At 33.9% G+C, this 20845-nt stretch overlaps 1 protein-coding gene across 1 annotated transcript in view; it reads right to left on the bottom strand.

Moving 5' to 3' along the window:
• DOK5 (docking protein 5) overlaps nt 1-20845 on the bottom strand; it is a 162911-nt gene that overhangs the window by 52693 nt on the left and 89373 nt on the right. The window contains exons 3-5 of the mRNA XM_069072443.1: nt 9082-9196; nt 8861-8980; nt 7177-7366 (exon numbers count right to left, since the gene is read on the bottom strand). Of these exons, the coding sequence (XP_068928544.1) occupies nt 7177-7366; nt 8861-8980; nt 9082-9196 (425 nt within the window). The remainder of the gene's footprint in view (nt 1-7176; nt 7367-8860; nt 8981-9081; nt 9197-20845) is intronic.

Here is a 20845-nt window from a genome sequence, read left to right as displayed (position 1 = left end):
CTTAGTCAATATGATAAAAAAAGAAAGAAGAAAACCAAATTATGAGTATCAAAAATGGAATGGGTGAATCTACCTCCAATGAAGAGGAAATCAAAACAATAATTAGGAATTATTTTTTCCCAATTGTGTGCACATAAATTTGACAATCTTAGGGAAATGGATGACTATTTACAAAAATACAAGTTGCCCAGATTAACTGAAAAGGAAGTAATTACTTAAATAACCCCATCTCATAAAAAGAAATTGAACAAGCCATCAGTGAACTCCCTAGGAAAAAATCTCCAAGGCCAGATGAATTTACTAGTGAATTCTATCAAACATTTAAAGAACAACTGATTCCAATACACTACAAACTATTTGGGAAAATTAGTGAAGGAGTCCTACCAAATTCTTTTTATGACACAAATATGGTACTGATACCTAAATCAGGAAGAAATAAAACAGAGAAAGAAAATTATAAACCAATCTCCCTCATGACTATAAATGCAAAAATTCTAAATAAAATATTAGCAAAAATACTACAGCAGCTTATCTCAAGAATAATACACTTTGATGAGTTAAGATTTATTCCAGGAATGCAAGGATGGTTTAATATTAGGAAAACCATCAGTATAATTGATCACATCAACAATAAAACTAGTAGAAACCATATGATCATCTCAATAGATGCAGAAAAGGCTTTTGACAAAATACAACATCCATTCCTATTAAAAAACATTAGAAAGTATAAGAATAAATGGAGCCTTTATGTAATAGGTAAATAATAGGTAGCATCTATTTAAAGTCATCAGCAAGTATTATATGTAATGGGGAGAAGCTAGAAGCATTTCCCATAAGATCAGGGGTGAAACAAGGGTGTCCACTATCACCCCTCTTATTCAATCTAGTACTAGAAATGTTAGCAGTAGCAATTAGAGAAGAAAAAGAAATCAAAGGAATCAAATTAGACAGAGACCAAGCTATCACTCTTTGCAGATGATATGATGATATACTTAGAGAATCCTAGAGAATCAAGTAAAAAACTACTTGAGACAATAAATAAATTTGGCAAAGTTGCAGGATATAAAATAAGCCCACATAAATCCTCAGCATTCCTATATATTTCCAATGAAATTCAACAGCAAGAGATAGAAAGAGAAATTCCATTTAAAGTTACTGTAGACATTATAAAATATTTGGGAATCTACCTGCCAAAACAAACCCAGGACCTATATGACCACAACTACAAAATACTTTTCACATAAATAAAGTTAGATCTAACTAATTGGAAAAATATCAATTACTCATGGCTGGGTCAAGCTAATATAATAAAAATGACAATTTTACCTAAATTAAATTATATATTTAGTGCCATACCAATTAATTTACCAAAAAACAACTTTATAGAGGTAGAAAAAAACAGTAATGAAATTCATTTGGAAGAATAAACGGTCCAGAATATCAAGGGAATTAATGAAAAGAAATGCTAGGGAAGGTGGACTAGCTATACCAGATTTCAATCTGTATTATAAAGCAGCAGTCATCAAAACTACTTGGTACTGGCTGAGGAACAGAGGAGTGGATCAATGAAATAGATTAGGCACATGAGATTCATAAGTCAATGACTATAGTAATCTATTGTTTGATAAACCCCAAGACCCCAGTTTTTGGGATAAGTACTCATTATTTGACAAAAACTGCTGGGAAAGCTGGAATATAGTATGGGAGAAACTGGGCATAGACCATTATCTAACACCATATACCAAAATCAAGTCTAAATGGGTGCATGATCTACATATAAAGGTTGATACTGTAAGCAGTCTCAGAAAACAAGGAATAGTTTACCTGTCAGACTTGTGGAGAGGGAAAGACTTTATGACTAAACAAGAATTAGAGAACATTCTAAAATGTAAAATGGATAATTTTGACTACATGAAATTGAAAAGCTTCTGTACAAACAAAGCCAATGTAACCAAGTTTAAGAGGGAGGTGGGAAATTGGGAAAGAGTTTTTACAACCTATATCTCTGACAAAGGACTCATTTCTAAAATATACAGAGAATTGAGTCAAATTTATAAGAATACAAGTCATTCCCCAATTGATAAATGGTCAAAGGATATGAACAGGCAATTTTCAGAGAAAGAAATTAAAGATATCTATAAGCACATGAAGAAATGCTCTAAGTCACTATTGATTAGAGAAATGCAAATCAAAACAACTCTGAGGTACCACATCTCACCAGTCAGATTGGCTAAGATGACAAAACAGGAAAATGACAAATGCTGGAGAGGATTTGGGCAAATTGCAACACTAATGCATTGCTGGTGGAGTTGTGAACTGATCCAGCCTTTCTGGAGAGCAATCTGGAATTATGCCCAAAGGGCTATAAATAATTTCATATCCTTTGACCCAGCAATACCACTCTTAGGTTTATATCCCAAAGAGATCATACAAGTGGGAGGAAGGCCCATATGTACAAAAATGTTTATAGCAGCTCTATTTGTGGTGGCAAAGAATTGGAAATTAAGGGGGTGCCCATCAACTGGGGAATGGCTGAACAAGTTGTGGTATATGCATGTTATGGAATAGTATTGTGCTATAAGAAATGAGGAACAGATGGACTTCATATTTACCTGGAGAGGCTTATATGAACTGATGCTGAGTGAGAAGAGTAGAACCAGGAGAAATTTGTACATAATTACAGGCACAACGCATATATGATGACCAACTTTGATAGACTGGACTCTTCTCAGCAATGCAGTGATATAAGTCAATTCCAAAAGACTCATGATGGAGAGAAATGTATGCATCCAGAGAAAGAACTAGAAAGAACTGAGTTTATATCTAGATGGAAGCAAAATACCTGCTCTTTTTCCTTTTCTTGTTTGGTTTTATGTCCTCTTTAATCTGATACAATCCATCATTATAACCTGACTAGTGTATAATACGAAAGTATTTACAGATCCTATACTTTACTGTATTCCACCATGGGGGGGAGGGAAGGAGGGGGATAAAATGTGAAACTGAAGGAATTGTGGAATTGAATCTTGTAAACTAAAAGTAAACAAACAAATTAATAAAAAACCAAGTATCATGATAGTGATTTGTCCTAGGAATATTTCTATATTAGATCAACTTTAAAAGATGAGGATGAGATGATTACAATAATAGTAATATGATTAACAGGTTACATTGCCACAGCCCTTTTCCTGAAAAAAATAACACATTCTCTTTAAGATATGGAGTGAAACTATTATTCTCATATAAGTAATGACAAAATTGAGTTTTAGAAAGATACTAGCATAATATTGGGTGAGTCAATTAATGTTTTTGGGTCTCAATTTCCTCAATGTAATTGTTCATGTGGTGCTATGGATCCACATTCAAATAACTGTTTAGTGACAGAGATGGAATCCAAACCCAAGTCTTCTGACTGCAAGTTCAGGGACTTTTTGCTTATTTGTTTTGTTGCTACTTCTATATTGCCTCATCTCTTGGCATGAATGTATGATTGTGAAGGAATGGGAATAATAATAAGCATTCATATCAAATTCCAGTTCTAACAATTTTTAAGCTGCTCTAGAAATGTGTCTAAAGAATACACTAAGAGTATATGAAAGAACAGTTGCCCAAGTTTTGGAAGGAATATTGTCATGAATTCATAGAATCATTTTGCTTTAAATCTTTCTGAAAATCATCATTGGATGACAGACATGCTGGTGCATTGCTCATGGCCTTGGGAATTGGATTAACCTTTCTGTAAAACAATTTGCAATCCTATAAAGTTACTATTTTCTTCAGAATTTTTACTACCAGAACAACTGTACCTCAAGGTGATGCAAGAAAAAAATTCCACAGGCATAAAAATGTTCATGTCAGGATTATTTATGATATCAAAACTAGAAATACATGTAATAACTTGGGAGTGGTTGAATAAACTATGTTATACAAATTCAACAAATAATTACTGTGTCATAAGAAATGATGAATACTATGATACAGAATACAAGAATACAGAAAAACAGCAAGGCTTACATAGTAAATTAGAGCAGTAGTATCAAACTCAAATGGAAACAGGGGTCATTCATTAACCGGCATAAAAAGATCCTTGGGGGCTATATATTGACTTAGAAAATGACATGTTAACATTATCTATGTTCTATTCCATTTTTTATTTATTTTGTGAAATATTTTCAATTACATTTTAATCTGGTATATCTGCCTGCATTCAAGAATTTTGGGGGTCCACATTTAACACCTCTAAATTAGAGTAAGCAAAGCAGAGGCAAAAGAATACACAAAATGACTACAATGGTATAAAGAAAGTCAATTTGAAGAGGCAATAAAACTCTGGCAAAACACATTGTCAGTGGTCAATGCATTATACCATCAATGTTTCGGGACACAGCCTTCCTTTTTGTTAATAATCAGTAAATTAACTCTTTGGGAAAATATATATTTTGTAGCACTGGATTTGTTTGGGTGTTTGGGGAATAAAGAAGAGCTTATTATGTCAAAACAAAATATATCCATGAATTAAAAAAAAATAAACTTCCTAGAGAGTTTTAACTGCCTACAATCAGCCATTTGGATGAGGAGAAAATTACATAGTTGAAATGGAACTTCCTTGTTTTGATCACTTTCTTGGGAACAGCCAAGAAGCAAATGCCTACATTAATAAAGAAGAAATGAAACCTTCATGCTTGGAAGAACTTGCATGATCTTATTATCCTAAGCTTCTTGATGATAACTATAAAATACATCATCATTTGATGTTCAGGCAAAGTGTAAAATAATGATACTGTTACCTAGAGTATAAGCAACTCTTTCTAGGAGAGTTGAAAGTGGGTAATCAATTCAGTGCTCATTCAATGCTTACTGAGCAAATGAATAAAATTCAAATAATCAATCCATCCCTCCAATATTTTAATACACTTCACTCAACTTCTAGTCTTAGATTTACACTCAAGCAGACTGATGATTTCTTGAATCATAATATAAAACTTATCCAAATTAAATATAAATGTGGCATAGTAGAGGGCTCATTTTAGAATCAGAATGATCTAGAATAAAATTCTGCCTCTGATCAATACTACCTATGTGATTATGGTCAGGACATCTGATCTTTCATTACTACAAGCAATTCTTTAAAACTGTACGCTATAGGTGATTTGCCAGTAGTTACTGATGAAGGGATTTTCCACACAAAGTGTTCCCTACTTTGATGAAATCACAGGTCCAGGCAAAGAAAAAAGTAATCTATCAGCACACACTTTTTTTAAACCCCTACCTTATGCAATATAATACAACTCTATGCATAATACTCTAATGTGGGCTATTTTTCATACATTCTGTATATTACCTGAGTTGTAGCCCCACTGCCGTAATTAAATTTCAAAACTAAAAGTGAATTAAAGATAAAATAATCTAACTTCCCCATTTTTGAGCTCAGAAGTAGAAAAACAATTTGCTAAAATTCCATTTGTTCAATACTATTTCAAGATCTAACCTCCCTTCTTTTAATTGTGTAAAATAAATTTAAAAGAATCAGAAAAGCACCAATATTTCTAAAATTTGACAAATAGCACAGTCTAAATAAACCTCTGGCAATATAGCACTAACTAGGAACATGATAGATGTGGGGGGAAAGAAAAAAGATCTCAGGATGGGATCACCACATCTGGGATGGAGTATAGGGTGGAATTTATCTAACTGAACCCTCTCATTTTATGATAAAGAAAATGAGGCCTGGAAAAGTGAAGTGACTTGCCCAAAGTCACACAGGTAGTAAGTGATAATATCAAGGTATCCTTTGTCTAAGACCTTTTTCTGCTTTCACATCTGACATTTTATACTTTATTACATGAATGATTAAATTTATTATTGCATAAACATTAATAACTAATATGTATTAAATATAATCAATAAAAATGCACTTATTTAAAAAAATAATTTAATAGAACAATTTTCAATAATGTTGAATACTGCTTATTAATGTAAAGGGAATATTTCTATTTTAATAATATTATTATATGTATTATAAAATTATGTTTTGCTGCATAAACTATATATTTTATACATCAAGTGGCATTCTATCTCTCAGCTCTGAGCATTTTCTCTGGCTAGAAGATTTTTTCCTCCTCCACTCTGCCTACTGACTTCCCTGGCTTCCTTTAAATCTCAACTAAAATTCTCCCCCAATCACTCTTAATTCTAGTATCTTCCCACTGTTAATTATTTTCTATTTATCTTATATGTGGCTTATTTTGTAAATGCTGCTTGCCTTTTTTTCCCCATTAGATTATAAGCTCCTTAAGGTCAGTGAATGTCTTTTGTCATCTTGTATCCCCAGCAATTAGTGCAGGGACTGTCACATAATATGTACTTAATAAATGTTCAATGATTAATTGATTGATATTCTAAAATTGTTTTCAGCTTTGACAGACTGTGACCCATGTTGTAAACTCCCCACCAGTTATAAAATTCTAGTTTCTATATTCTTAGACACCCTCTAAGTCTGCTGGTCTATAATTCCATCATTTCTCCATTAAATCCAGAAGAAAAAACAAATTAATAATGCCAAATTTTCTTAGGTTAATAAGAATGCCCATTTCTTCTGGAAAAACATGTTCACTGACTGGACATGTTGTTTATCATTAATTAATAAACTATTTCAGAATCTGGAGGCAAAGTTATATCAAGTGCAGCAACCAAATTCTTATTTATATACAATATATTCACTCACAAGTATAAGGAATAAGTATTCTGCCACAATGAAAACTCTATACTAAACAATGAATGGAATTTTATTTTTCTAATGCAGTGACTTTTATATACTTTGAAAAATTAATTTACACATTGATGATTTCAACTTTAGGAACTTGAGAACAAAAAATGTAATAAAAAGCTTGCTGTTTATATAGCCATTATCAGGACACAGGTCTCAGAGCCTCAGTTTCCTTATCTTTAAAATGGAGATGACACTTCCAGTATATATTTCAGGGTGTTATAATGAAGACTCATTGAGGACCTTAAGGTACACAGAAATAGGAATTTATGCTTTCTAAGTTCACAGACATTCCTCTGAAATTCATGAATTCTTTTTGGAACTACAGTTTACATGAAGACCTGTGGACAAAGTGAAGTGAGTCTGAAGCCAAAATGGAGCCCATCCAAAAAAAAAATCCTGAAACTCACCTTCCTGCCTCAAATGTGAACCAAGTTGGATCTCGTCCATATCGCCGGAGGGCACTTAATGGCCAAGAGATGAGCTTGACTCTGGGATTCTGGATGTCCCAAAGACAGATATGCTCATATGTTATCTGCAAGGTACATTCCCCATGTACATCTAAGTTAGGAGATGGCATCAAATACACATTGAATCTCTCTGGGAGAAAAACAAAATGTTAGTCTAAAGTCCCTAGGAATTAAATATTGATGACATTGTAGGAATATTGAGGTATTATTCAAAACAATCACAACACATTCCTCCATATGTTTTAGAAGATTATTAAAAGAAGGCAAATCCACTCTCCATGTCTATAATCAACATTTGTTCAAGGAAAAATAGATTTTTTTAAATGTAAGCTTACTTCTTGACTAATATATGGATTGCACAATTAAATGCACATATAAATGATGCCTATTAAAATGTAATTACATGAATAAAATTCAGCTTTTTGGAACAACAAAAAATATACATTCTTAAGCTACAAAATAAATGTGTGGCAACTAAAGGTAAAATCATTCAGAACCATCAAAAATTACAACTGTAAATTTCTACTGGCAAATGGAAGTCAATTACACCTCCATCTTTGTGTTTACAATAGATGCAGGTGCACAGTAATTGGTCTTATGTCTTAATTATATCAATGCTATATTGATCAACTTATAATTATCATATCTCCATGAATAAAATGGCAGCCAAAATTATTTTTAAGAGAGTTCACCCAAGTGCCATGCACTCAATAGGGCTCCAGTGTATCTGGAAACTTTCCAAAGGAGTTAATGGCACCACATTTACTGATGAGCTTCCTCTGACAATTTTCTGAGAAGAAATCTGTATCTGATTTATAAAAAGTATTAAACTATCAAAACTATTTTGAAGCATTAACTTCATGATAAACCATCCTAAAATTCATTTCCTGCAATCAAATTATCATCCTCACCCAATATAATTATGGTTTCCATTAAATAACAAAGAGATCTCCATTATTCTCAACATTATATAGTTGATTCAAGTAAGCACAAAAAATATATTCATAACAGGTTTCCATCTGGCTTGTTCTGCATTGAATATATTCAATCCAAAATGATAACATGAAGTATCTGGTATTAGTGCAATTTTAATCCATTTTGACAATATAATAACAACAAAGACTCACAATTATATAGCACTTTATAGTTTGAAAGATGGAGTATATTACTTTATCTGAACCTCATAATAATCATGTGGGACAACTATCATGCTTACCTCCACTTTACAGATGTGGAAAGTGAGGCACAAAAAGGTGAATTGTTCAAGATCACATAGCTATGCAGTATTCCAGTTCCAAAAGTTATTAGCTATGTAACACATAAGGCTTTGTCTTAGGGGAAAAAAATACTGTTATTTGAAAGAGAACTGGATTAGGACTCAAGACACTTGGTTTCTAGCCTGAGCTCTATAACTAACTATGGGATCCTGGGCAATTTATTTCACCTTTTTTGTGCCTCCTCACCATCACCTATAGATTTATTTTGTTTAAAAGAAACCATTTTATCATTCCCAGAATGTTACCAAAAGTCAACTGAAGTATATATATAGTGAATTTATGGTCCCAGTGAACATTTGATTAGGAACTTTCAAAACATTCATAAATTTAGCATTTCTTTTACATACCACTCTGCTCTCTTTCTACACCAGTGGCCAACAGGTCAGGTTCTCCAAGGCTGATATCATTGATGCGAGTTCCCAAGCATTCCATCTGCAGCACCTTACACCACTCATCTGCTTCAAGCTCTGTATAAATGCCCAGAAAATCTGCATGTAGGTATATGGCACACTTACATTGTAAAAATCAATAACACTATGCATTATAGTCACTGCTAAATCAGACAAACCTGAGTCACAAGCAAAAGTTTTGGAGGTATCATCATTGAAATAAATCCCAATAGCATGTTTCTTCGTGCTTTTGGGCAATCGTAATACATTCTTAACATTGTTAAGCTCTGTCACCTGAAAAAGAGCAATTAAAAGTTTTAGTTACGCTTCCTGAATTAAAGCACATAATGGCAGAGAGCAAAGAAGAAAATCAACCTATTATTGTATCTAACAAAGATAAATAGTTGCTATTTGATGCTTTGGGGTTTACCAAATGCTTTCCTTACTGTATCCCCATAAGTAGTAGGCATGAGTATTTATTATTGTTATCATTACTATTATTGTTTCCTGAAGTCATTTATACAGAGAGTGTTAGATGTAGGTTTAAAACCCAGATCTCTTATGACCCCTCCCCCACCCTGTCGAACATTCTTTGTCCTATACAATGATGAATCTCCAAATGAAAGCAGCTCAACAGAAAGCTATGACTTTTAAAGATCTGAATTTTTTTGTTCCAATTGAAGGCTAGCATAAGAAGTGGAAGGAAATATATCAGCAGTTTTAATTCTAAAGACTTTCAAGCTGTTTTAAACTTAGGTGCCTCACAATCATGATGTAACAACAAAAGGATTGGGCAGAAACTGAGGGGCTGTGGTATTAAGGCCCATTTTGTCACTACCTTATTATGTGACTTAGAGACAATCCCCTCCCATCCCTTGGTCTCAGGTTCCTTTTCTGAAAAATCAGGCATTGAACCAGATCATTTCTAAATTCCCTTTCAATTTGAATTATTTATGGAACTATTTTGAATGAAGGAAAAAAAATTATTAAGCACTTACTCTGTACCAAACACTATTTTAGATGCCTGAGAAGAAAAATCTCAAGAGAATTTCTAATTTTCCTCACTTGTTCTCATGGAAATTTTCATAGTCCACAGCTTCCAAAACATGAGTTTACATTTACTTACTCTAGTTTTTTTAAGCTCTTTCCCCCTCTGCTTTTGTTATCCTTGATAGAATTAGTTGACTTTCATCATATGCTTCATCAAAGTTCTCTTCCAAATATTTTAGATTTTATACAATAGTTCATATAATGTTGAAATAAAATGATTTTGAAACATATGATCTCTTCCATTTAGGGCAAAATGGAAAAAAGAAAGACATATACCAATGCCTGAAATGCAAGGACAATTGAATGAATCAGAATACATTTATGTGCTTTGTAAATTAATCACAACATCAACCAATCAGCATTCATACTACAATCCTCCCCCATACACACACACACACACATACAAAAACAACTGAAGTGAAAGAATTCACAAAGTCCTGAGCTTTTATGGTTTTAAGAGAGCTGAGATGCATCAAAACCAATTCTATTAAACATACATTTATTAAATATCTAACAGGTGCCAGTCGATATACTCCACTCCCAATCTCAAACTAGCTAAAAAAAAAAAAACAGCCTTCATAGCTCACCAATATTATCCTGTAATATGGAGACTTCCCTTAGTAGATTTTCTCTCCAAGATCTAATCCAAGACTTCTATTTTGTGTGTGTCTGTGTGTGTGTCTATGTGAGTCATGAACCCATTTGGCAATCTGGTGAAGTCTATGGATTCCATCTCAGAATAAATTTTTAATCAATTATATTAAAGTACAATTTTCAAAAAAAATTGGGAATGTTCATGGACTTCCAGGTCAAGAACCTGTAATCTAACCTGTAACCCTATAATCCAATCAGTTATTTCTAATCAAACTTCCTTCTAGTAGCTGGGCATTTTGAACCATACTACTGATGTTGTCTTCCCGCCTTCAGGCGAAAATGGTTAAAGCCTTCCTCATATTACCCTTTAATGATGTGATTAAGATGACAAATTAAAAAGACAATTGCAGTAGTAGAGAGAACTCTTCAAGTGACATTATTGGAAAAAGAAATAATGTATGCTGCCATATGAAGGCAACGATTACATCTGTGGAAGTCTGTGAAAAGTATATAACAATTGACAAAGATTAAAAAAGCTGTAATATATAAACTATGCTTCCATGCCAATGCAGTCATTGAAATGAAAGCACATAGAAGAATCTAACCTAATAAAATACTAAGCATGAAACTGAAAATCTCTCTGTTCCAGACCCAAGCAAGGGTTTTCTACAAGTATAACAGCCAGTGCTAATGAGTTGTCTTAGGTCTTTAGCTCATTTTACACAAAGCCCTTGTTTCAGCCAGTCAGAAACTATTTTTATATCCATTTTAGAGTGGAAAATGGTTCCCACATATTCAAAGGTAACTATTGAAGATAAAATGGACACAAGAATTTGAATTTTAATGTAATTTTAACATTATTTGCAATGTTCACCTAAGTTTGATTTTATATCTTACACTGACAATATTTCCATGTGACATGACATACTGGGGGGGAATGACAAATCAATTTTTAAATTATATTAATAATTCTATTACATTAATAATTTATTAGAAAATGTTAAATTTAATATAAGAATATCTTATCTGCTTATGTGTCACCTTCCAACTTTTTTTAAATCTAGGTTATTAGATTTTTTTGTCATATTATGTATTTATAAATTCAGAGGAAATGTGTATTTTACTTTTTTTATTCTACTTGGTCAGTGAGTCACTTCATATAAGTATCTCTACAGCTTCTGGACTTTTCTTTACATTTGTCAGATTTCTTACAGCACAATATCATTCTATTACATTGCTCTAATCCAATCCATCCAGTCCAGAAAATATCCATTAAGAACCTAAGATGTGCAATGCTAAGTGTCAAGACCCAAGGACATAGACAAGATGAAAACAGTCTCTGCTTGCAAGAAACTTACATTGTATTAAAGGAACATGTCATGTTAAAAGAGAAGTAATCAGATGACATTTTCAGGAGTGGGGCAAAATTTAGTCAGCTAGCCACTTACTTATTTATAAATGTACATAATTGTACATACAGGATGTTTCTACTTTTTATTACATATAATACCATTATGAATAGTGTTCTACACATAAGATTTTTTCCTCCTTTCTAATATAATTCTAGCCATGGAACCACTGGATTGAAGTATAACTTTGATGGCCTGCTGACAGATTGTGTTCCAAAAAGTTTGCGTGTATCAATAGCTCTATAGAGAATACAAAGAAAACACTTGAAGTTTATCTTTAGTTTCTATTCATGACTCATCTTCATATCCCAGGTTAAGCTTAAGTCTTTTGATACCAATAAATCAATAGACATTTTTTAAGTACCTAATATGTGCCAAGCACTGTGCGGTACGCTAAGGACAAAAAAAGAGGTAAAAGACATTCCCTGATCTCAAGGAGTTTACAGTCTAATAGGGGAGACAGCATGCAGACAAATATATGCAAAACAAGTTCTATCCAGAAAAAATAGGAAGAATTTTAAATTTTATCCTGAACTTAAGAAAACATTTACATAACACAGTAGAATAGAAAAAAATAGATGACTCTACATGAAACTGTAAGTTCATGATGTACAACCACAGGAACTGATATTAAGAATGGTTAGAGAAGGCTTCCTGTGGAAGGTGAGATTTTGTTTGGGACATCAAAGAAACCAGGGAGGTCAGTAGGCAAACTGGAGGAGGGAGAACATCCTAGGCATGGGGGACAGCTAGGGAAAACACTCAGAGCTAAGAGGCATGTAGTTTTCTCTATCTGAATAAAAGGGATTCATTAGTTACAGAAAATGAAAAGCATATGAACTCCCCCATGAGGTTCGCTCTACTTTTTCCCTTTTCTATTCAACAAAAAGACTAAGTCTAGTCTGTGTTCACCTTTATAATGGTAATGGGAATTTGAAGATCTTCTCTGTTCTTTAATAAGCCTAAAGGAGTTTGAAGACCTTCCCAGGTTTGAAAATATACTGTCCCCTAATAGGCTGAATGTAATCACATGGAGCTGTGGTGGAAGAAGTTTACTGAAAGGTGGGGCAGAGCCTACGAGAAGCTGGGATTCAGAGCCAGAGAGACAGTGGAAGAGAGAGGACACTCAGGGAAGGAGTTAGTCAGGTTTGTGAGTAGATATTGATCTTATATTGCTTTGTGGAAAGGCTAAAGGATGCTGTGGCTCTCTGTGTTGTTGTGGCTTATTAATTTCTTTGCTAATATGATGGAATTGGCTTACTTGTTTGGGGGTTTGGTTTTCTGGTGTCTGAATAAATGTTTTCTTTCTATCTTTTATGTAGAGAGTCTGCTATATTTTGTGATTGTGCACCATGCAGGCATATTTATAGTCACAGTTGGTGTTGTAAATATTGCATTGGCACTACAACCTTGCATAGGTCAGACCTAAATTTCAGTATAGCAATTCACATGGCAAGTGTCAGATGATCATGTATGTAAATAAATATGGAAGAGATCAAATTCCCCTCATTTTACATATAAGGAAACTGAAACCTAGGGAAGCTAAGTGAATTGCTTAGGATCACATAGGAAGTTAAGCATCAGAGCTGAAATTTGAACCCAGGTCCTCTAAATTCAAAGTCAGTACTTTTCTTTTTGCCCCCACTGCACTATGCTTTAAATGTAAGAAGGTCACAGCCATTGAAACATAGTTTTTCTTGAACCATATATCCTACAGCCAAGAATCTGTCCTGAAGGATTCTACCTTTAGTTATCAAGATGTCAGCTCAGCATCTTATAGGGCAATTTCTTTAAGATGGCACACGCTATCGTTCCTCAATCAGGAAATGAATCATTAATGAAGGGTAGGCTAGTAAAGTTGAACATCCCCAAGACAACTTCTTTGATTAAGATGTTCCAATCTGTCTGGAACATTCTTGTCTTTTGACAATCTACCCTCCATGAAGAGCCATTTCAGAGGGCTAAGCTACAGGTGGATTCTTCAGGATACTAAATTGTCCTCTCTAAATTGAGCTGGCACATTGATCATAATATCAAATAATCTGTTACAACCTATTTACTTTGAGAGGCTACCCAACATTACCATCAATTGTTTCTGATAAATGGTGTAAAACATATTCAAGGACATGAGTGACTAGAAGCAGCTAAGTGACACAGAGCACTGGACCTGGCATCAGAAAGACACAACTTCAAATCCAGATTCAAACATTTACCACCTAGGTGACCCTGGACAAATCACTTGACCTTTGTCTCTTTCAGTTTCCTCATATGTAAAATGAGGAAAATAAATATAATAGCATCTACCTCTCAGGGTTATTGTGAAAATAAAATGAGGTAATATTTGTGAAGCACTTTGCAAACCTTAAAGTCCTAAGTAAATGCTTAGCCATTATTATTAGCTTTTATTAGAAAAAGAGATGTAGACATCTATACAACAAGAGTAAGGGATAACTGGTAGACAATCAAATGGTGCATTCGTTATCTAAGAAATATTAAATAACATGGAGGAACCCACACACTGCATAGAACAAATGCTTTATGGAAATTTTATGGGAAGACACAGACAAGAATCACAGAGAATGAGGAAACATGGATAGGTTTCCATTGGCAGTACCCATACATAAGATCATGGATTTGTTAGAGCAGCTAAGTAAACAACTTCATGGTTTGGCCATACCTTAATCACTAAAGCTTAGATCAGGTGACTCAAATCAGAAATGTGAAGGCACAACTTATTCTGTACCTGTCTCCAGAAGTGCCTTGTCACCTCACTGGCTAGTCAGAAGAATGGTTAATTTAGTCAATAGTAGGTCTCTAGTCAGTTGTAGCTCCTAAAGGGATTCCACTAGATTTATCACTAATATGAAACTTAGACATAAACTAGTCCAATATTTTTCATTTTACTTAAGAGTAAATCAAGATTCAGAGAGGTTAACTGACTTGCCATAAATGGCATGGTTACTCTGGTATGAAGGCTGGGATTTGACTCAGGTCTTTTGAAAACAAAGTTAGTATTATATCACCTTCCCCATGCACTTCCTTCTCTTGAACTGAAATGTCTTCTCCTACATTTAGACAATTCAATTTTATGGACATCTTTACTGAAGGAAAAGGATTTCTACAGATAGAACTTGAACAGAATATATGGATTTGGGGATGTCTTGGTTATGAAAAGGATTTTACAGCATTGAGAAAGAAAATATGGAGAAATGCAACCAAGGAGGATGTAGTAGTGTTATTAATTCATTTCAAAGGTCAAGCAATCAACAGGAAAAATTCTCTTCTACTTGCCCAGAGGCACAGTAATAAATTCAACAGAAATTAGATAAAGTTTCAGTTCACACTTGAAATTCTATGGATTACCCATTTCAGTAGTTGAATTTCTTTCCTTTTTTTCTCCTTTGGCAAATGCATTTTGCCTGTGAGAAAGATGCCAATGTATATCAATTTCTCTCAAGCACAATCTTAACATTGCTTTTGTAGTATAGTTATTTTTAAAATAAAATAAAATCCCTTGACATACTCAACAGGGTATAGTAAAAACTTCGCTAGATTTGATATCAGAGTAGACTCTTCCCTGGGTGACAATGAGCAAATCCTATGCTCTGTCTAGGCTTCAGTTTTATCATGTATATAAGGGGGAGGAAGGACTTGCTGTTTTCTAAGGTTCATTTGTGTTCTAAATCATTTTATTTTATTGTGCCAGACAGTGGTTTTAATTGAGATCTGGTTCCTCACATTTCTCTAAGGGAGTTGGGAAACTATTATTATTCTATTATTATTCTCAGTGTGGAACCTATAAACTATAAAGCAATGAACTTAAATCTAATTTCTGGCAAAATTCTAGAATCATTTTCAAGGGGATTGTGTGCAAGCACCTAGAAAGGGCAGCAATGATGAAAAGCCAGCATGATTTCAAGAAGAATAGGTCATGCCAGACACAGCTTATTTTCTTTTTTCGCACATTAACTGAACTGATCAATCAAAGGAATTCTATGGATATAGAATTCTTTAATGTCAACAAACTATTTCAGAAAGTTTCTCATGTTGTATATGTGAATATTCTGGGGAGATATGATAGTCCTCTAAAGTGGCTTTAGAACTGAATGGATAATTAGACCCAAGAAATAGTGATTAATAGATCAAGGATGATTTGTAGGGAGGTCTCTAGTGGAATATCCCAGGGATCTGTCCTTGATCCTACTCTGTTCAACCTATTTATCAATGAATTGGGTAAAAACACAGATGCTATAATTGTCAAATGTGCAGATAGCACAATATTTAGAGGGTTTTTTTTAACATATTAGATGACTGGTTTTAGCTCCAAATAGAATTGAAAAGGCTAGAACAATGGGCAAAAATAAGATGAATAATAAAGATAAAACTAACAGTGTAGTTGGGTTCTAAAAACCAACTTCACAAATACAAAACTGAGGAAGCATAGCTAGTTAACACTTCCAATTTTAAAAGACATGGAGACTTTAATTGAATGAAATCTCAAAATGCATCAACAGTATAATATGATAACCAAGAATATCTAATGCTCTCCTACATTGCATTGGAAAAGGGACTTTGACCAGGATGGGCAGCAATAGTTGCATATTACTCTCCTGTGGTCAGACCACATCTGGAATACTATGTTCAGTTCTCAGAAAAATAAGCTGCATAATAACCAAAAGCAAGTGTCTAGGATGGTGACAAAACTAATGAATGTGTCATTCAAGGGTTGGTTGAAAGAAATTTAGATATTCAGCCTGGAGAAGAGAAAACTTGGGGAACATATGATAGTTATCTTCCATGATTCAAAGGATGGTCACATGAAAGAATCATCAGACTCATTCTGCTTGATCCAGAAGGTAATCAATAGGAGCTACATTGATGCAGATTTAGACTTGATATAAGGAAAAATTTTGAAGCAAGTGGTGCCATTCAGGAGTGAGTAATGTGTTCTCCCTTACTGGTGGTCTTCAAATAGAGATTAGCTGATGACTTGATAGAAATGCTATAGAAGGGCTTATTAAGGGTGCTTATTTAAGTATAAGGTAAACTAGATTTTCTACCATATCTGTTAGATTCAGTAATATCAAGTGAAGTAATCTTCCCTATTCACTATATTACTTCTCTGTATGGATACAAATATTCTATTATGAAGTAAACAACCTCAGCAAACTTGGCATCTTTGCTACCTGAAACACAAAAATATAAAGCAGTCACCCTCATCCTACTTAGTCCAAAGTAACTTCATTTGACAAAAGGATGATCAATCGATAACAATTTATTAAGTTCCTACTATGTGCCAGACTGTGGAGAAATAGAGGCAAAAATGCAGTACTCCCTGTCTCAGGGAGCTCACATTCTATTGTTAGAAACAACATGTACATGTATAAGTCAATACAAAGTAAGTACAAAAGGATGGTAATAGTAAGCTGATGGGATCAGAAAAGGCATCATTAAGTGTATATTGAGATGAGCTTTGAAGGAAGCTAGGAATCATTAGAGTTAAAGGTGATGAAAAAGTACATCCCAGGCATAGGACAGGCTGGGCAATGGTATGGATATGGTAGAAAGAATGTTGTATATGAGGAACAAGCAAGCAAGTCAGTTTCAGAGGGCCATAGGATTTATAAAGAAATGTGATGTGTAATAAGATTGGAAAGGCAACAGAAAGTCAGATTGTGAATAGTTTTAAAAGTCAAACATAGAAGTATACATTTCATCCTAGAAACAACAGGGAGTCACTGGAGTTTTTGAGCAGGGAGATAATGTTCCTGATGGTATAGGAATATCAATTTGGTAACTCCACACAGGAGACTATTACAATATTCTTAGAAGGAAGTAATGAGGCCAAAAGAGGTAAGAGAACTGGACTATGTAATATTTTTTCAGCAGATAGATTCATTCATTCATTCATTAATACAACACACATTTATTAAAGTTCTAAAGTTTGTCAAGGACTATGTTCAGTCCCAGGGATACAAGGTATATAAAACAGCCATGAAATTTACAAACCAAGTTTGGTGTGTGGGAATGAGGGAGGAATGAGAAAACCTGGACAAAAATAACTAAAATTCAAAAAAGTTAAATGTGGGTAAAGAAGATACTTGGGTAAATAAAGTATATGAAAATTCTTAGGAAGAAGAGATAACTTTCATCTGGAGACCTGGAGTGAAGGAGGCAGTGATAAGGGTCAGATTCCTGTAGGACACCTAGTTCTCTGTCTCTAATCTTTGCTACAAATCCAAATAAGTTTCAAAAGATTTCAAACTTTTCCTGTGTCCTTTTGGCAGATGACTCTCTAGAGTTGGAGTCTGCATGGCTATAGACAGAAATACATCTAAGAATTTGCTTTTTCTCATTCAGTTATAACTCAGAAGTTTTTGAGTATGAGTTCTAGTACTTTATTTAATTGGCACTTGTTATGTAGTTGTCATTTTTCTGAAGTTCCATTGAATTTCTCCCAAGTAACCACTCCCATAGTCATCCAACTCTTATGTAATATCTCTATATAACTGACAACAGAGGACCTGAGTTTAACTCCCTTACTAGCTGTGAGATCTTGAGCAATATACTTGACCTGTCAGCCTCAGATAATTCTTCTGCAAAATAAAGATGTTGAACTACCTGGTTTCTTCCAACTCTAAGTCCTCTTATTCAAACTCACTAGGTATTCACATCTTAACTTTACCACATGCAAATAATTTAACTTCTTGGGGCATATGATGGTTTCTCACCCAAAAAAAATGGAGATATAAAGCTGTTATGTCCTTATTTGGTCCATTGGGTCTATCAACTAAAAGGGCTTTGAATATGTGTTTCCAAAGGACTGTATGTTTGTTGCACAAAGACCAGCCTAGCCTTATATAGAGATGCTAGATAAGTTCAATCAACAATTAATAAACTAATCAATAATTATTCATTAGGTACCAACTACATACCAGGAATCATGGTAGATACTAGAGATACAAACAGCAAATGTATGTGCATGTGCATGTGTATATATGTCCTCAAGGAACATGATTATGATTACCGATTTTAATACACCATGATATTTTCAGATACATAAATCTCAATGACTAATAAATCCTAGACAGTCTTAATTAGTGTAGTAACTATTCACAATGAACAAATCATAGATCATTAGAGTATTAAAGTATTTGTTTGCAAAATTAAGGGATAAAATTATGCAATCTTTAAGGTTCTTTACAATTCTAAAACCTTTGATTTTGTATTCTTCCTCTTTGAAAGACATGGAAAAGTGTGATAGCCAACTCAGAAAAACAAATTCCATTATTCATTTGGCCTTTTTGACAACAGCTACTCTTGGATCTGTTGATTGGACTATTTCAGATACATGGATAGATAGATAGATAGATAGATAGATAGATAGATAGATAGATAGATAGATAGATAGATAGATAGATATAGATAGAAAATAGATAGCACCTACATATATATACATAAGCATTCATGTGGCATATACATTTGTATGTGTGTATGTATATATATGTATAATAATGCCTCAAGTATATTTAAACCACTTTCTTAAGCATCCTCTCTTTACGTGGCAGATGGTAAAAATGTCTTGGCTTGCATTTCCTTTTTTCTCATTGTATTTTTAATTTTTTTCAATTAACAAAAGTTGATTTTTCTTTTCCTCCCCACCTTTCCCCAAACATTAAAAAAGAAAAACAAAACCCTTGCAACCAACACACCTACTCAAGCAAAACAAATTCCATATTGACTTTGGCCCCCAAACTATTTTATTCTGCACCCTCAGTCCATCACTTTTCTATCAGGAAGCAGGTAACATGTTTCATCATTGGTCTTCTGTAATCATGGTTGGTCATCGCAGTGATCAGAGTTCTTAACGATTTCAAAGTTTGTTTTTATAGTGCTATTACTAATAAACTCTTCTTCTGGTCACTTCTCTATTATTTTACACAAGTCTTTTCAAATTTCACAGAAACTGTCATTTTCATCGTTTCTTACAGTAAAATAGTATTCCATTGTATTCATAATTAATTCATTCAGTCATTCCTCAAACAATAGGTATCTTATTAGTTTGCAGTCCTTTGTTCCTACAAAGAGTGCTAGCTTGCATTTGTTAGATTAATTATGGAAACTGACAGACAGTGAACATTATCTGTGGCATGCTTTTTGGAACCTATGCACAGGCAGGAAGAATAGCAGTGTGTAGAGATCATTCTGAGCAAAAAAATGTGCTCACTTTTTCTGTGATGTGCTCCATCTCTTAAATTTTTTTCTTCATGAGAAACTTGATTACTCTTCCTGGTTGAAAGACATGAAGTTCCTGACTGAGGTTTACCTCTTGCTCCCTCTTAAGTGTGCCTATGATGTAATGCCACTAGAATTTCAGACTCTATACACTGCTCTACAACTACAAGGAAACTTTGACGAGAAAAATTAAAATATGAAAGCAGAGGCAGTATACAATAATGACTCCATATGAAAGAGAGTGCACTAGAATTTGGAGAAAATAGGATGGAAATCATCATTTTTCTTTCTTTTAAGATCCAGCTCCAGGCCCATTTCAACAATAAAGCCTTTCTCTACTGCTCTAACCTATACTGACCATGTGAACTCTCCCCCAGAATAAGAAAGGAGAAGTAGAGGTGCCTTGGAAATTCTATAACCCAAATGCACTTATTTTAAAATTTGGAAAACTGAGAATCAGACTGGGAAAGTAGCTTACCCAATGTTAGCTAGCAGCAGAGCCAGACCTAGCATCCCAGATCCCCTTACTTCTTGTCCAGTACCCTTTGCCATTGCTCATGAAGACTCCCATATAAACATCTGAGGCTGGGACTTAATGCTTACTTCTATTTGCAGAGCTATATTCATAGGTTCCCATGAATTAATGCCATGAATC

Source organism: Petaurus breviceps, unplaced genomic scaffold (assembly GCF_028583685.1).
Source record: "Petaurus breviceps papuanus isolate PSGF00001 unplaced genomic scaffold, PetGlider_PUasm1.0 90847, whole genome shotgun sequence".
Taxonomy (NCBI): Eukaryota; Metazoa; Chordata; class Mammalia; order Diprotodontia; family Petauridae; genus Petaurus; species Petaurus breviceps.
The sequence above is the reverse complement of the archived record's forward strand: the minus strand, read 5'-3'. Positions and strand labels throughout refer to the sequence as shown.